This window comes from Peromyscus leucopus, chromosome 1, assembly GCF_004664715.2.
Source record: "Peromyscus leucopus breed LL Stock chromosome 1, UCI_PerLeu_2.1, whole genome shotgun sequence".
NCBI classification, from domain to species: domain Eukaryota; kingdom Metazoa; phylum Chordata; class Mammalia; order Rodentia; family Cricetidae; genus Peromyscus; species Peromyscus leucopus.
In genome coordinates, this window is record NC_051063.1 from 95,520,466 (window position 1) to 95,537,736 (window position 17,271).

General features: G+C 43.6%; 1 protein-coding gene and 1 pseudogene across 4 annotated transcripts; both read right to left on the reverse strand.

The window, feature by feature from the left end:
• Nucleotides 1-700: 700 nt before the first annotated feature.
• Akip1 (A-kinase interacting protein 1) lies at nt 701-11,838 on the reverse strand. Of its 4 annotated transcripts, none has more exons than XM_028894638.2 (6): nt 11,739-11,838; nt 11,330-11,554; nt 10,429-10,509; nt 7,920-8,033; nt 3,582-3,662; nt 701-1,147 (listed from the first exon to the last, which is right to left on the reverse strand). In XM_028894638.2, the coding sequence occupies exons 1-6, from the start codon at nt 11,754-11,756 to the stop codon at nt 1,004-1,006; spliced, it is 663 nt and encodes a 220-aa protein (XP_028750471.1). In that variant the 5' UTR covers nt 11,757-11,838; the 3' UTR covers nt 701-1,003. The 4 variants fall into 4 exon arrangements, with proteins under 4 accessions (XP_028750471.1, XP_028750472.1, XP_028750473.1 ...); XM_028894639.2 differs by having other exon boundaries at nt 11,698-11,781; XM_028894640.2 differs by lacking the exon at nt 10,429-10,509.
• LOC114710452 lies at nt 4,706-7,032 on the reverse strand (annotated as a pseudogene).
• Nucleotides 11,839-17,271: the final 5,433 nt, after the last annotated feature.

Here is a 17,271-nt window from a genome sequence, read left to right on the forward strand (position 1 = left end):
CAGGTTTGCTTCTAGTACTCATATGGCAGCCAACAACAATCTTCTGGCCTCCGTGGGTACCAGGCATGCACATGGTATGTATGCAAAGTACTCATACACATGGAAATAATCTTAAAAGGCAAACTGGGTATTGTGGTTCATGTCTGTAAATCCTAAGATTTGGGAAGCTGAGGCAGGATGATTATTCTAAGTGTAAGGCCAGCCTAGGTTTTTACTAGGCCGGTCTGCTACTACCGTGTGAGATCCTGTCTCATTTTAAAAATCAAAACAGAAACAAAACAAAAATCTTTAAAATTACAGTCAGCCTATAAGATTGAAGATTTTTCTCCTAGAGGAAGTTAAGGAAAATGAGGTAAACACTTGAAAAGAGGTTAAAAAGAGCGTCTGAGAAAGCCTTAACAGAAGGAGGCTGAGCACAGGCTACAGGTGAGAATGTCTAACAGCGACCGCTCCCCTCCCGAGAGCTCCTGCAGGTCCGGAGAGCTCCTGCAGGGAAGCAGCATTTGGAAGACATCTGTTGTGAGGGCCACAGGAGCTGGTGGTCCTGCACTGGAACTTCCTGCCAGGGGCCTGCTGAACGGCTTAGGACACCTATCACAAAAGGGGCAGGGTGTGCCCACCTGCTGTCTTCTCACAAAGCCTACAGTTGTACATGGGGAACATTGGGTTTTTTTCTTTTTAATACCAATAAAATGAATTCTTTTTAGTTCCAAATCTCTCCCTTTATTATCATAATTAACACTTATTTGGAAAGCCAGTAGTAAGAGCTGTTCAGACAGCACCATTACATTATTGTTTTCAGGCACACAAGAATAGGGGACTTCTATAATCAATCGCAAGGTAAAATGAGCTCTGAAAGAGACAGACTCCAGTTCACAAAGGTTGCCCCTTGACAGCCAGCATTAAAAGTAGCATCAATCTATCATTATTAAGACAATTAATAGGTGATTTTATTCTTCTTGCTACTTAAAAAAAAGCGAAATGATGGCAGTGATGGTCAACTTCATACGGGGAAGACCAAGTCCACACTTTGCCCTGAGTCAACTTCGACCACATGAGTCTTCTTGGTTAAAGGGCTTGAGCCCACAGTGACAGAATAGGTCCCAGGATACACTTCTATGTAGAGGTCCTTAGAGATGTCCTCAGCCTGAAAGGAAAAGAGGCAAGGTGGTTTAAAGACTGATCTCTGCCACTGTGGGCCAGAGGTGGGGAGGAATGTATAGATATGGGGTCCTGCCTTCAAGGCTCAGCTTGGTCACATGATGGCACTGCTGTTTTGGTGATTCTCAGCTTTAATGCTTGATGCTCTCTTTCTAAATCTGTGAGAATACCTACCCACAAGCAAGCATGTCAAAACTTGTAAATGAGAGAGTGTTATAGAAACGAATTATAAAAAGAACACCTGCCAGGTGTGGTTACTCACATGTTTAATCCCAGATTTCTGGAGGCAGAGGCAGCCAGATCTCTGTGAGTTTGAGGCCAGCCTGGTCTACATAAGAGAGTTCCAGGACAGGCAGGGCTACATAGAAAGAGAAAGATCCTGATTTGAAAAAAAACCACATGCACGCACACAAAGGAAACCCCTAGATGGAGTAGGAGTTAGGCAGAGGGAAAGGCTGCTTGGGAATCAGAAGTAGAAAATGGCACTTAGGACTGGCAAGGTCTTTCAATCATGCTTTGCCAGACTCCCTTCGGAAAGATGAGGCACCGTTTCTCTCCTAAGCTAATAATATGAATGGACGCCCTCTGTCACTGAAGCGTTTGAAGGGTTTACAACACGCGCCCCCACGGTCCCATTTACCAAGCGGACACTTCCGCCTAGCCATTTCCGGGTCAAAGCCTGTTTACTGGAAGGTGGGCTCTTTTATGTTGCAAAGCCCTGAAAGCTGGAGTTGATGGGACAGTGCTCAGAGCTGAACTGAGTAGAAACCATCCTCCAAGGCTAGACTTCATACCTGGCTGGGAAGTGGCTCAGGGCAGGTGTATTTGCAGGGGATGGGCCTTAGCTCACACGGCAAAAAGGCAAAGTCACAAACCAGGAGAGAGCAGGTAAGAGCCAAAGTGCATCTGGGCTGAGCTGGGCACAGCGGCACACAGCTTTATTCCCAGCACTTGGGAGGAAGAGGCAGGCGAGGATCTCTGTGAGTTTAAGGCCAGCTTGGTCTACCCAGTGAGTTTTAGGATGGCCAGGGCTACATAAAGAAACCCTATCTCAAAGAAAAAAAAATGTATCTGGGTAGCTACTTCATGTCTGCTCAATGCTTGGAAAGAACCATGGGCAGAGTTGTCATTTCTTACACCACACAAGGGAGACTAATGAAACTACTGGCCAGAAAATTCTATGGCAGGAATAAGTGATATTTGTACTTCCATGAAATTTCATCCCACATTACCTTGATGACAGACTTGAGGTCAACATTTTCAACAGCTACTTTATGTTATCAATTTTCCACTTCTGAAAAATTAAAGGTCCAACACCCTTTAACTGATGTGAGGAGGTGGTAATGACACTGCTGTTTATCAGAGGATGACTGTGTAATATACAGGGGCCTCAGAATCCTAGCCAAGGACATGCTCCATTCATCTCCATACACGGCAGCGCTGAGGTTAGTGCCTATTTGTGTGGGGGGGCTGGAGAGATGGCTCAGCAGTTATGAGCACTTGCTTGCTGCTCTTGTAGAGGATGCAGGTATGGATCCCAGAACCCAGGCAATGGTGATGGCTCACCAAACCCTGTAAATCCAGTTCTAGGGGACCTGACAATCTCTTCTATCCTCTGAGGGTACCAAACATGCATGTGATATACATACATGCAAGTACACACACATACACATAAAATAAACCTAAAAAAATCCATCTTCACATTGGAACTCCAGGCCAATCAGAATTACCAAAAGCAGCACTAATGAAGATATCCACAGCTGACAGCTTGCATTTGTACTAGAAGCAAAATTTTTTAGTTGCTAATAACTCTAGAATATCTGAATCCTGGTTAGTAACAAACTTTATACAAACAAAAAGCGATTTATTGCAGCAACATGTCTAAGTTCCTTCCTCGAATTCCAGCTCTTCCAAGTCCCAAACAAACTCCCTAGGCTCAAAGACTACTTACTTACTCCTTGGTCCTGAAAGTGAAAACACCCATATCTATTTCTTTTTTTTTTCCTCCACAGAAACATTTCAAATGTTTTGGAACCCAACATGTACACATTCTGGAATTTCAGCAATGGCTGCATTTTACAAGCAGAGGGTCAGACCCCCCTGCTGCTTCAACAGATGGTGGAATTCTAGCAGGAGCCAATGCCAGCCCAGCTGAGCCTAGGAAGGGAGCTGTGAATACTTAACATTCTTTCCAACCACAACTATGAGCTGAGGCACACAGAGCATCCCTTAAGCCTCCAGTGAAGGAAAACACTAAGAAAAAAGAATTTTGCACTGAACCAAAATCTTGTGGACCTTCAAGTAAACCTCTCAATTTGAAGACACTGTAGAGCTCCATACAAATGAAGCCCAATTGGTAACAAGTCAGCCAGCTTACAGAAGGGTAGTGAAGCCCAGCACACATGAAGTTCTGTACTCACAGGCCAGGATGCCTCTTGAGAATGCTCTGATGTTTGGTAGATAATTCCTGGACCAACAGATGTCTCTTCTCTGCTGTTTCTCTGTCAAGATAAATATCGATTATGACCTGAGCTTTGACCTTCTGAAAGCAGAGACATTTTCTCTTATCTTATTAGGATTATTTCCTATGCCTTTTTCTCATCTGTCACCTGTTATTAATGATCTGTTTGGTACATTTAGAGCTATTTTTAGAGATGTGTTTTCCATTGTTACTTTTTCCTTATGTGAGCTATGGAGTCTGGCAAACTTGAGTTTAAATCCCATGTCTTGTTACTCACTAGCAGGAGTCACTTAACTCAGAGCCTTGGTCTCCTGGATGGAAGGGAAGATTGAAATGCTAAAGTCATGACACCCAACAGACTTTCATAAACACAGTTTTCTTCTCTGCTTCTTCTAGGAATGGTATTAGCAGGGAACATGGATAAAGCTTTAGAGGTACCATTTTTGTACATCACAGGAAAGAGGAATGTTGCTCTTTGGAGAGATCAGGCCAGGGTGGAGAGGGGATTTCAGGACTACTCAAAGGGTTCTCGCAGCCTGTACTGAGTCCACTCACATCCCCATGCTCACTCCTGTCACTCGACCCCTTTACTCTACTACCCTAAGATGACTCATAGACCAGAGAAGTCAGGGACTTGATTCTGGACTTAAGTCTGTCAGTTTTGAGAATAATTAAAGGAGTTTAAGAAAACTCAAAACCAAAAAGCCTACTTCTGTTGAACAAACAGAACCTTTGGCTTTTGCACAACACATATTTTTTTGTTCTTAAGTTTTACTGAACAATGTAATGCTTTAAATTATGTACAACTTGGATAAAAATAGCTACAATACTATCTAATATTAGAATCTATTAGTTACAGAGCCCATTAGAAAAAAATAAAATAGAACCCACTACAGTTCAACACATAGTTGGGATTTTGTTCTGTCCAAAGTAGCCTAATTCAAGTTTTCAATGTACAGAATTTTTTTTTTTTTTTTTTTTTTTTTTTTTCGAGACAGGGTTTCTCTGTGTAGCTTTGCGCCTTTCCTGGATCTCACTCTGTAGACCAGGCTGGTCTCAAACTCACAGAGATCCGCCTGCCTCTGCCTCCCTAGTGCTAGGATTAAAGGTGTGCGCCACCACCGCCTGGCCAATGTACAGAATTTCTTTTTTGAGAGAGCACCTCATGTATCACTGGCTTGCCTTGCAGCCAAGGATGACCCTGAACTTTAGATCCTACTGTCTCCACCTCTGGAGTGCTGGAATCACAGAACGTGCAACCTTGCCCCATTTCTGTGGTGCTGGGGAGTGATGCCAGGGCTTTGTACATGCACTCTATCGACAGCTCCATCTCTGGGAAACTTCAAACATGGCCAATCCAGACAAGTCAATCAGCAGGCTGAGTGTGGAGGAGCACAGGGAGCTGCAGAAGCTCTGGGTGGTTCTAATGTGCAGGCTCAGGAACACAGCAGCAGGTGCCACTAAGTCACATGACAGCAAAACTGAAAACACTAGCCCCTATACATAAGCTTACAAGTAACGATCACAACCTGACCTGAAATCAAACAGCTCAAGAAAGAACTTGAGAATTTCTGCTAGAGACATTGTCCAATATGGTAGCCATCAGACATATGTGGTTATTCAAACAACAAAATTAAAATTCAGTTTCTCAGTCTAGCTATCTAAAACTCAAGTGATAAATTTATGTAGGGCTGGGATAGAGCTCGGCTGTAAAATGCTTGGCTGGCATGCACCTAAACCCTGGGTTCCACCCTCAGTACTGTATAAGAGGAAAAAAGGTCCCTGTGTTGCTAGTGGCTTCCATATTGACCATATGAGAGGACAAAGGACATTTCAGTAACAAGGTGGACAAATACCAATGCTGAGTCAGAGATATCCAAAAGGAGGAATATTTACAAGATGGCTAAACTATAAAGACATCTGTAGAACAGGGCAAGAGAATGTTTCTGCCAAGATGAGGAACATTCACAAATCAAAAGGCAGGAGGTGCTTAATAACTTGATAAGAAAAAAAAAACAAACAAAAAACAAAACAAAAACCAAGGGTTCTGAATCAGGTTGGCTGGGTTATCACGACATGGGTGAGCCTGCTCTAAGTAAGACTGGATCTGTACATGAGATATTACCTACTGTGGGATTACTAAGAGACCTATATAAAATGGCATGTAAGGAGGCTTTATTAAAATGCCTATCATATAGAAATTGAACAATAAATAAATACTGTCATGACCACAACTCCAAATTTCTCAACAAATTGCTCTAAGTGTGGCATCTTTGGTGGATTGCTAAAAAGTGATTATACTTAGAGACTTTGCCACAGTCTTTACACCAGGCCTCAGGACCGCTGGCACGTTTTTCCCCTCATATCCACCGGGCTGAACACTGGTCGTCTTCATCTCCAATGAGTTTGTAATCTTTAAGCTTGACAGAGCTCTGTATCCTCCACTTGCTGTGCCTACTCAGGCTATCCTGCCCATCCTAAGCCTTGGGGTCACAGTTCTCATCCTCAGCGAGCACCTCCTCCACTCTATCTGGCTCACCAGCGGATTCAGATGCCTTTTCCTCTGGGATCTGTGCCTGCATTCAGCTCCACACTGTCTCCTTCTTTAACCACCAAGTTTTGTCTATTCTGAACTGAATTGTTCACTCTCAGCTGCATGTCTTCCTTGGAAGTGAGTTCTGATTTTCCCTCCCGCACACTATTGCCTTTTCTTGGTCTTCCCTGCTTCCGTTTTAGAGAATCATTCTTCTTACTAGAAATAACAACCACTGGAGTCCCAGTGCTGTTCAGAGCCAGAGGCTTTGGAGAGCCATGGTTAGTCTGGAAGTCTGTGTAAGCCTTTACCAGATCACAGACTTTTAAGAATTGAGCAGTAGCCAGGATCTGTTCTGTAGTTTTCTCACTGGCCTGTAGATAACCTGTATAGATAAATTCCAGCAGAATACCAAAAGTGTCTGCAATCATGCCTTCCAACATATAAATAGACTGGCCAATCTCACCCTCTTCCACAAACATCATTGAGAAATACTCGCTACTGGCAGCAAGTAAAGCTTTGTGGGCTCAGAAATGCACATTCTCCACAATTAAAGTAATATCACAGAGAAAGCCCCTCTCTCTCTGTCCTCAAGGCTAGCCAGGACAGTGTGACTGTGAGTGTCTGAGTGAACAACAAGCTGCCCAGAAGGCTCTGCTGTTGTCTCTGCCACTTTCTCCAGACTCTGAAGAGGCTTAAATCTGTAGGGGCCACCCAGTGGGGCCCTGCCTAGGCCAACCCCCCAGCCTCCTAGAGGGCACCCAGCTGGCAGGGCCCCGCCACTCCCTGACCCTCCTGCCACTGCGCGCTGGCTTTCAGCTAGCCTCCTTCGCCATGACTGGAAACCCAAAAGCTGTACAACACATATTAAAAGATATTAATCTTTAATATCATATATTAAAGATATTAACACATATTAAAAGATAGAGTGTGAGCCGGGCTGTGGTGGCACACACCTCTGATCCCAGCACTCAGGAGGCAGAGGCAGGAGGATTTCTGTGAGTTCAAGGCCAGCCTGGTCTACAGAGTGAGTTCCGAGACAGTCAAGGCTACACAGAGAAACCCTGTCTCAAACAAAACAAAACAAAACTAGACAAAACACCCCCAAACCAACCAAACAAGACAGAGTGTGTGATAAGGGGCTGCTAGCTCTTATCTTTATAAAAACCAAGGTAGTCTTAGCCACCCTACAGGCTGAAGAAGGATCACTTGAGACCAGTTCAAGATCAGAGTAGGCAACACAGCAAGACCCTGTCTGAAAAATGAAAAATATTTAATGAGACAATCCCCACCCACATTTCCTTTTTAAAAATTACCAAAGACATAGCAGTATCACTATCTCAGTAAGATATAATTCTCTGTGTAGACCAGGCTGACTTCAAACTCAAGAGAGAGCTACCCACCTCTGCCTCCCAAGTGGTGGGATTAAAGGTCTGTGCTGCTACATGTGGCTTAAGACAACAACCCTCTTTTGTATTCCCAGATGCATATGTAAATATGTGGTTCTTAAGGCTGCCCAAGAACCTCACAGCCCAGGATCACAGGTTCAGTTGAAGATCCTAGAGTGAAATAATTTTAAGTTTCACACAAACTCCTATTTCTGTAAGTTCTTGGAGATTATGAAGTCACACATGTCTGCTGAGCTCTAGAATGCTGAGTCACAGAGGTATCTGATGACAAAAAAAAAATCCCACAGGGACTTACAAACCTCTGTCTCAACCTTGAGAGGCTACAGGCATGGCCTGGAACAATGGAGAGCTGTACCTGTTCTCGATCATGTCCTATGTCTGAGTACATGTACATTTCTGGAGGCTTCCTTCTGTGATAACGGTAGACGTGGGTTGCCCCTCCTTCCTCTGGCATAGATGAATAGTATTTCTAGAGAAATAATGTGAAAGAACATTTAATTATTCTGGCCAAATTTTCAGAAAGATTCTCCGATACTTGTGCACAGTAAAGTTATGGAAGGAAGCATGAGAAAAAAGGTAAATTACCTGTCCTTTCCACAGGCCTAGGCCTGAGATGCTAAGACAAGGAAATTGCATTTGGCATGGTTTTGCTGCCACCTGCTGCCTCTGTAGGGCAAGAACTCTGATGAAGTAAATAAAGAGGCAGAATCATGTTCTCTGCTAGGTAAAGGTTTTCACATCTTCACTTCCATGTCAAATACACTCACCCTTTCATTTCCTCCCTGACAGAGTCAGATCAACCATTCTGTGTTTACTTCCAGGTACTCAGACAAGGAAGAGGAAATGGAGGGATTTCCTTGAGTTGAAGGCTACAAAACATAAACCTAAAAGCCATGCAGCCTTTTGCCCCAGGGTTCTGCACAGGGGAATAATGGAAGGAGGGAGATCTCTAGTTTAAGAATAATCCAAAAGATCAGAAAAGTCACATTTTTCTTGTTTAGTTCCTTCCTCCTCTTCCAAGTTAACCTTAGATTTGCCCTTGACTATGAGTAATGAAGATGTCACAAGTTTGTTTGGAACATACTGTAGAGACAGCGTCAAAGGAATGTGACAAGAGGCTGGGGAGAGAACTCAGGACACGGACCTATGACATTTTAAGGCCACTTTAAAATTGTAGAGCCAAACCCAGAACACTTTTCTAAATCTTCAAAAGACCAAGAAGTTATGAAGCACCAGTCTGTAATGGGATTGAAGAGGAACATAGCTGAAAACCTACATAAAGAATACACCAGTTTGCTAAGCTTCAAAGACAACTATTATTTGACTGAACCATGAACCAAGTGTTTAAGTTAATGATTTTATAGCGGAGCTGAAGTTACAGATCACTCTAATGCCTCCTTAGGACAATTAAGAACATTAGCCGGGTGGGGGTGGCGCACGCCTTTAATCCCAGCACTCTTGGGAGGCAGAGCCAGGCGGATCTCTGTGAGTTCGAGGCCAGCCTGGGCTACCAAGTGAGTTCTAGGAAAGGCGCAAAGCTACACAGAGAAACCCTGTCTCGAAAAACCAAAAAAAAAAAAAAAAAAAAAAAAAAAAAAAAAAAAAAAAAAAAAAAAATTAAAAATGGTCTCTGAACCATAGCTCCTTGGATGAAATCCTATTGTAATCTAAAGAATGTTTGTAAAAGATGGGGGTTGGGTATGGCAGTGAATGTCTATAATCCCTATACTCAGAAAGTAGAAGCAAGATCAAGAGTTCAGGGTCAGGTAAGTAGCAAGTCTGAGGCCAGCCTGGGCTACTTGAGATCTTTAACAAAACAGAAAGACTGGCAGTTTGGGGATCTTAACATCTGAAGCCTGAAAGCACAGCAAAACCAACCCTTTTCTATCTCGCTTATACACCAGTATCCTTAAATCCAGGGCACTTACATGTAAAGCCCGGTGTGATTCCGAGAAAACAGCCTGTGTTTCCCTTCAGTGTTGGCTGGTCTGCCTTTAACATCCAGCCCCTCAACTTCAGTGTATGGGTGTCAGAACCTAAAATCTGTTTCCTCATTTCAATGACTACATCTTGCATGGTGTTGTCATAATTTACTCTTCATCTCTCAGTGGAAATCAAAGAAGTCAATAATTAAGCTTGGGGCTTCAGAAATCTGAACTTTACCACAGGAAGCTAAAGAACAGAAGGAGGGGAACTTCATGTCCAGAAGTGCACTCCTAATTTCTCACTGCTCTGGTCACGTGTCTTAGGTGAGTCTTAAGAGCGGCCAACTGGCTAGCTCAAATTTACAGAACATGGTTTGATCTTTGGGAAGCAGATCTGCCATTAAAAAGAGCCAACTGGTTGATCTTTGGGAAGCAGAAACTGCACACCCGCATCTGTTTCACACGGCTATCTCTGTCACCAACACCTGTTTACAAACCCATTGGGACATTCACCATGAACTGGAAACAAACACTGAAGGTTAAGAGCTAACATACAGGCTTCCAGTTTTTGATTCAACACATTTTGAACACAAAACAACTCAGGAGTGACCCTGAGGATTTTAACTTAATTTCAAAGGGAAAAGGAAACATCTTCAAATTAGACTAACTGTGGAATTCAGGAAATAAGCACCATATTCTTCCCCTACACAACTGAAAACTCAATGTGGGCAAAGACCTTTTCTGGTTTGTTTACTGCTGTATCTTCAACAACTACAGTTAGGATGAATAAATATTTGTTGAATGAATTCTAACTTGTGTTTACCACCTGGTTTAATAGATTATAATCTGCTCATGAAGGCCTGTAAGTCCCTGGATGGAGGAGTACTGATTGTTCTTAAGCACAGATCAGGAGCACAGTGTGAGTTCGCACCAACTTACCCCACACTGACTTGAAGTATAGTCCATGAATTCAGCCATTGTTCTGAAGGAAGCACTAAGGGTTGGGCGCCGTTCTTCTCTCTACGTGAATAAATGGCAAGCCACAGATGAAACCTACAAGTCTCTACTGGAAAAGGACATCCTTTTGAGGAATAGCCTCTTTCACTTTTAGGATAGCTTCTACAAGCTGAAATTGGGAAGAAGGATCTTGCTGAGAAAGAATTCTAACTCAGTAAAGTAGACATGCAATTTATCCAGGAACTAAAATAATAGGTTAGCTGGCCTTACTTACTATCAAGTAGTAGAAAAAAAGCTGTTATTGTTGTTTAGAGTTTTTGAGACAGGGTCACATGTACACTAGGCTGGCCTTGAACCTGATCCTCCTGCCCCGATCTCCCAAGTTCTGACACCACACTAAGAATTGTATTTGCTTATTTAGACAAGGTCTCACTATGTAACCCTAGCTGGCCTGAAACTTGCTATGTACACCAGGCTAACCTCGAACTCAGAGATCTACTTCTAAGTCCTGGGTGCTAAGATTAAAGGCGTGCACTACCACACTCCGCAAGAAATTATATTTTAAAAGTAGACAAACAGAATACTATTTTATTCTGAGTAACTATTAATAACGAGTAACTATTCTTTTGTTACTCATAAAGAATTGGTCACACTGCGCCGGTGTACAATCCCTTTAAAACTAGTACTTGAGGTGTAGGCAGGAGTTCAAGGCCAGTCTGGGCTTCTTGAGACCCCTGTCAAATAATAAAAGGTGTCAAAAGAAGTTTCCAAAGGACTTTTCCACTCTTTGCCCAGATACTTGGCCTCTTTCGGCCATGGAGGTTCCCTCTGGCCCAGTGGGAGGCCGAGAATGACTGGGCAGTCCCCCAGCTCGCGCCCTCACCTCTCCTAGGAGGCGCTGGGGACCGGGGACCGACCATCGTTCCTGGTAGGGGTCCTGGCGGTAAAGGACCCCCACGCTGCCTTTGGATCGCTCCGGAGAATGCCAGTTCACTGCCCTTCTCTTGGCGCGCTCCAGCACTTCCCTCCCCAGCCGAGCCGAGCGCTGCAGTGAGCGCCGGTCCACCCCGTTCAGCATCGCGGCCGCCAGACAGTACTCCATGTTTCCCTGGGCACACACACAGACAGGGCGCGTCAGCCGCACCCAGGCCCGGATCCAGGAGGAAGCTTCCCCCGCAACCCCAGCTCTCCCTCCGCCCGCATCGCGCACTCCAAGTTGGGGACTGGAAGACAGGACCCCCAGTCCCTTACACTTCCGCCTCCAGGACCCTGGGTGCGGCCCCTCACCCGACCTGCTTCTCCGGGCGCATGCGCGCCGCGCTCTCCCGAACGCGCCTGCGTTCCCGCGGCCGCCCTTTCGCGCCAGTTGCCGGGCTAACTGCTGGGCGCCGTGGGCGGGGCCTGGAGGTGGGCGGGGCCGGGCTCGAGGGGCACGTGGTCGCGGCTGGAACTCGCGACTGACGCGACGCGGTGCCTGCTCGAGGTCCGTCCCGCCCCGTCGGGTCAGTGTGAATCCCGGCGCTTGTTGAGCTAGAGAGATTGTGGGAATACTGCAGCGGCTCTTTCGTTCCACATCCAGGGCTGTCGCCACTCCCAAACCACTTTTGTGTGAGGGAAGACGCGATGAGGCTAGCTGAACTACACGCCTGAGGAGGTAGGGCTGGGAAAAGGGCGTTCTGTCAGAAGAGCTCTCAGGGGCTGGGGATGGAGGCCAGACAGAGGCTTTGGGGCTGTGGGTATGGGGACCGGTAGACTTCAGGGGATGCCAGAGGAGTGTGTGTGGGGGTGTGTGTCTCAACATTCCCTCCCTGCAGCTTCTTCATCCCTCCCTTGGAAGGATGGATTCACACAATTTTGTTTGTGAATTTTGGTGTTATTTATTTATTTACTTACTTTTAATTAATTAATTAATTAATTAATTAATTTTGAGACAGAGAGTCACTGTGTAGCCTTGGCTGGCCTGGAGACTCACTATGTAGACCAGGCTGACCCCCCAATCTCTTTCTCTTGGCATCTGGACCCACCTTTCAAGCATTAATCCCATCACTTTAAAGTAAGAACTGGGTCATTTACTTTTCATAACACCCCTGAGCTATGGCGACAGCCCGAAGTCTCAGTGCTAGTGACCCAGCAGCACCCGCGGGTGAGCAGCAGCAGGGCATAAATGGGGCGAAAGGCCCACTTTACGGAACACTTCTTAGCGGGGGTGGGTCCCTTATGGGACACAAAGGGATTCTCAGTCTTTAGGTCGTGTCAATGGATGGGCGTGGTGAGGCGTGAATTCACCTGATTTAAGTATATAAGTCAGTGAATTTTAATAAAATTTCAGAGTTGTACCCATATCATCACAGTCCTGCTTTGGGATATTTTGATGAACTGAAAATGCAATGTTGGGCCTGAGAGGTGATTTGAGAGGGAGCCTCAGGGGAAAGGTTTGCCCTACAAGCCTAACTACCTGAGTTTGAGTCCTGGAATCTATGTAAAAAGTCAGATGCTGTAGCGTGTGCATCTGTTAGCTCGGCTCTTCTGCAGTCACATGGGTGGTGAAGACAGGAAATGGGGCTAGAACGCCTGGACTAGCTAGCTTGGAGTATGTGGTCCAGCAATAGCAGCAAACGAAGTGGAGAGGTGAGAACCCACTCCCAAAAGTTGTCCTCTGACCTCCACACACATTCTTTGCACACATGTGCCACATTCACACACACATAAAAAAATAAAGAAAAAAAAGTAGTCTAGTATCCACCATTTCTAGTCAATTCTCACTCCTATTTCTGGACCTAGGTAACCACTATTCTGATTGCCATCTCCATAACTTTGCCTTTTTCTGGCAATTCATATGAATAGAATCATATGATATGTGGCCCTTTTGGACTAGTCTCTTTCACTTAGATTACTTTGAGGTTCATCTGAGTTGTAGTATATATTAGTACTTTATTATTTTTTGTGGATAAATAATATTCCACCATATGAATATATTGTATTTTGTTTGTTTATTCATCACTTAGAATTATTTCCACTTTGAACGCTATTCTGATAATGTATATAAGACTCTACAGACATTTTCATTTCTCTTGAGCAGATACTTTGAAGTGAAATTTTTGAGGGTATTATAAATTTATGTTTACATTATAAGAAACTGCCAAAATATTATTAAAGTGGCTGTACTGTTCTTTTTTTCCACACTTGATAGTTTTTCCTCATGCACTCTAGCATTTATTGTTTTTTTAACCTTTTTTTGTTTTGTCTTTGGTTTGGTTTTTTTTTGAGACAGTGTTTCTCTGTGTGACTGCCCTGGCTGTCCTGGCACTCTCTTTGTAGACCAGGCTGACTTCGAAGTCAGAGGTCCACCTGCCTCTGCCTCCTGAGTGCTGGGATTAAAGGCCTGCACCACTACAGCCTGCTATTTGTTGTTTTTTAAATTATAGTTGTTTTACTACTGTTGTGAGTGTGAAGTAGCAGCTCATGGAGGCTTCAGTTAATATTTCCATAATGACTGGTGCTGCTGTGTAGACCTTTTTTTTTTTTTTGTTATTTCTAGCTCTTCCTGTTTCTTCTTTGCTAAAATATCTGTTCAAATCCTTTATCCATTTTTAATATGGTTTGTGTGTCACTTAAAAAATATTGAATGATGAAAGTTCAAATTCTGAACAAAGGATTCTTTATTGGATGTATGGTTTATAATATTTTCTTGTAGTCTATTATATTTTTCATTTTATTTTTTATTTTTTTCAGTGCTGGGGATTAAAATACCCAGGGCCATTTGCGTGCTAGTCAAGTGCTTTACTACTGAGTTATATCCCTAGTGCTTCATTTTCTTTGTGTATGGGTGGGGAAGTGTTGTTGTAAAGTGTGTTCTCTGAGCAAAACAGTCACCATCTTCATCAGATCAGTTGTGATTGCTTGCAAGTGTTCACATATCATGTTTGTGGACTGTTGACATTCCCTCATAGAGGGGAGGGGTGAGGAGGGTCATTGGACCTTTACCTGGGTCTCCAACCATGCCTCCCAGCAATATGCAGTTATGCCCTAATTGCTTAGGGGCCCAGGTCTCAGGGAGAGCCTTTAGCATATAGGCTGGGAAAGAAAAAGGGAAGGGTCTCTATCTCTGTGGCTTTGAGGAAGCCAACCTCCAGGCCTTCTTGTGTGACAGCTGTGAATCACTCAGGATGCTGTCCATAACCCCTCATCTCACACTCTGTAAGTAAGCCTGACAAACTCATTGGTTTCCCAGAGTGTACTTTGTGGAATCATATTTTGGTTTGTTATTGGGACCTTATAAAGAGATTCTTTCAATGGAAGGAATAATCCTCTCTCTCTCTCTCTCTCTCTCTCTCTCTCTCTCTCTCTCTCTCTCTCGTGTGTGTTGTATATAGAGGTTATAGGTGGATACTAGATATCCTCCTCAGTTGAGTTTCATCTTAGTTTCTGAGACAGGGTCTTTCAATGAACTTGGAGCTTACCAGTTTGGCTAGAATAGCTGGCTAACAAGCTCCAGAAACCCTCTTGTCTCTACCTCCCCAGCAACAGATAATGAATGCACACTGCCATGTCCAGCTTTTATGTGGGTGCTGGGCATCTGGGTGGTCCCAACCCAGGTCCCTATGTTTGCATGCCAAGCGTTTTACCTATTAAGCCTCTCCTCATCTACCTTTAATTTTTTTCTTTAAAAAAAGATTTACTTTATTTTATATGCATTTGAGTGCTTGCCTGCATGGATGCATGTGCACAATATGTGTGCTGGCAACCACAGAGGCTGGAAGAGAACATAATATCCCCTGGAACTGGAGTTACAGACAGTTGTGAACCACCATGTGGATGATGGAAACTGAACTCCAGTCTTCTGCAAGATAGCTAGTGTTCTTAACTAATGAGCCATCTCTCCAGCCCCACTTTCATTTTCCTTAAAAATATTTTTTCTTTTGAGATTTATTTTATGAATATGGGTCTTTTGCCTGCTTGTATGCATGTGCATCAAAGGCATGCAGTGCACATGGAGACCAATAGAAGACATGGATGTTTCGCCTGCTTGTATGTATGTACACCATATGCTTGTAGTGCCTATGGAAGATAGAAGAGGGCATCAGATCCCCTGGGACTGGAGTTACTGACAGTTGTGAGCCTCCATGTGGGTTCTGGGAATAGAACCTGGGTCCTCTGGGAGAGCAGCAAGTGCTGTTAACCATGGAATCATCTCTCCATACTCTGCCCTTTAATTTTATTAATGGTGTTTTTTGAAGCAACAAGTCTTAAATTATGATGAAGTCCAGTTTAGTACTTTTTTCTATGGGTTGTGCTTTTGGTACATATATAATTTTTACCTAATTCAACATTTTTCTTCTGTCTTCTAATACTTAGTTTAATTTGTGTATATGCTATATGAGATATAAATTCATCTCTTTAGATACCATTTGTTTAAGACTATCATTTTTTTCATTAGATGGCATTTGTACCCTTGTCAAAAGTCAGTTGACTATAAGTATACAGAAATTAATTTCTGGTCTTTTAATTCTGTTCCATTGATCCATATGTATGGAATATGCTATACTCTCTTGATTATTGTAAGTTTATGGTAAGTCTAGAAATTGAGAAGTATAGAAATAGTATACAAACTATGTTCTGTACTTTCAAAGTTGCTTTGATATTCTAGGTTATTTATATTTCAAAAAATATGTAAAGTTCTACATAAAGACTTCTGGGGTTCTGATAGGAATTGAGTTGAATTTTTAGTTCAATTTGGGGAGAACTGCAATCCTAACAGTGTTGGAAGGCTAGAGAGATAGCCCAGTGATTAAGAAGGCTTGCTTCTCTTCTAGAGGACCTGAGTTTGGTTCCCAGCAACCACATTCAGGATCTCATCACTGCCTCCTCTTGGCCTCCACAGTCATCTGCTCACACAAGTGACACATACACAGGCATATACACATATACATAAATAAAAGTAAATCTTAAGAAAGCATATTGGCTGGGTGGTGGTGTTGTACACCTTTAATTCTAGTACTCAGGAGGCAGAGGCAGGTGGATCTCTGTGAGTTCAAGGCTAGCCTGGTCTACAGAGTGAGTTCCAGGACAGCCAGGGCTACACGAAGGAATCCTGTGGAGGGGGGGGCGGGGGAAGAAGAGAAAGAAAGAAAGAAATGGTATTGGACTTTTGATTCATGAACATAGAATATCTATATATTTATTTCAGTTTTCTTTAGTTTCTTTGTCTTTTTTTTTCCCTGTTGCTGTGATAAAATACTCTGACAAAATCTATTAAGGGATTACTGTGGCACACAGTTTCAGGGTACTGGGAAATCCTGTCAGAAGGCCATTGAAGCAGCTGCTTATGTTGCATCCACAATCAGGGAGCAGAGAATAATGATTGATAGGGCTTAACATTAGTAACGCCATTTTGTCTCAGTCCATCAATGAATTGCTTACAAGATAGTGATGAGTTCTGCATTTGAAATTTTGCACCAGGCTGCATTAGACTTCATGCTCCTACACCCTTATTTGGAAAATGTTCTTTCTGCAGCCAATCAGGAACTGACCAGCTAGCCTCACGCTTACTCCTATCCTATTACCTATAAAGCTCACTTCTGTAACTCTCCCTGGGGCTACATCTCCACCCATCCTGAGTGCAGCCTGGAGGATTTAATAAAAGCCTGCTCAGTACCTGGTTAGCATCTCCAGGCTATTTTCTTTCAGTGATTGCTGGTGTTTAGCTAGCTGTCTCTTTTTTATGGAGTCTAGGGCCCAAGAGCAGGAAATGGTGCCATCTACTTTTAGGGTAGTCTTCTTGCCTCAGTTAACCCAATCAAGACAGTCCCTCACAGGTGTACCCAG

Bases quoted from the DNA above. Each gene is read 5' to 3' on its own strand.
- Akip1 (XM_028894638.2), bottom strand. The intron at 10,510-11,329 runs GTGAGGGCGCGA...TTATTCACGTAG, and splicing joins CCCAGCGCCTCCTAGGAGAG to AGAGAAGAACGGCGCCCAAC. The intron at 8,034-10,428 runs GTAAGTTGGTGC...TTATTTCTCTAG, and splicing joins ATACTTCAAGTCAGTGTGGG to AAATACTATTCATCTATGCC.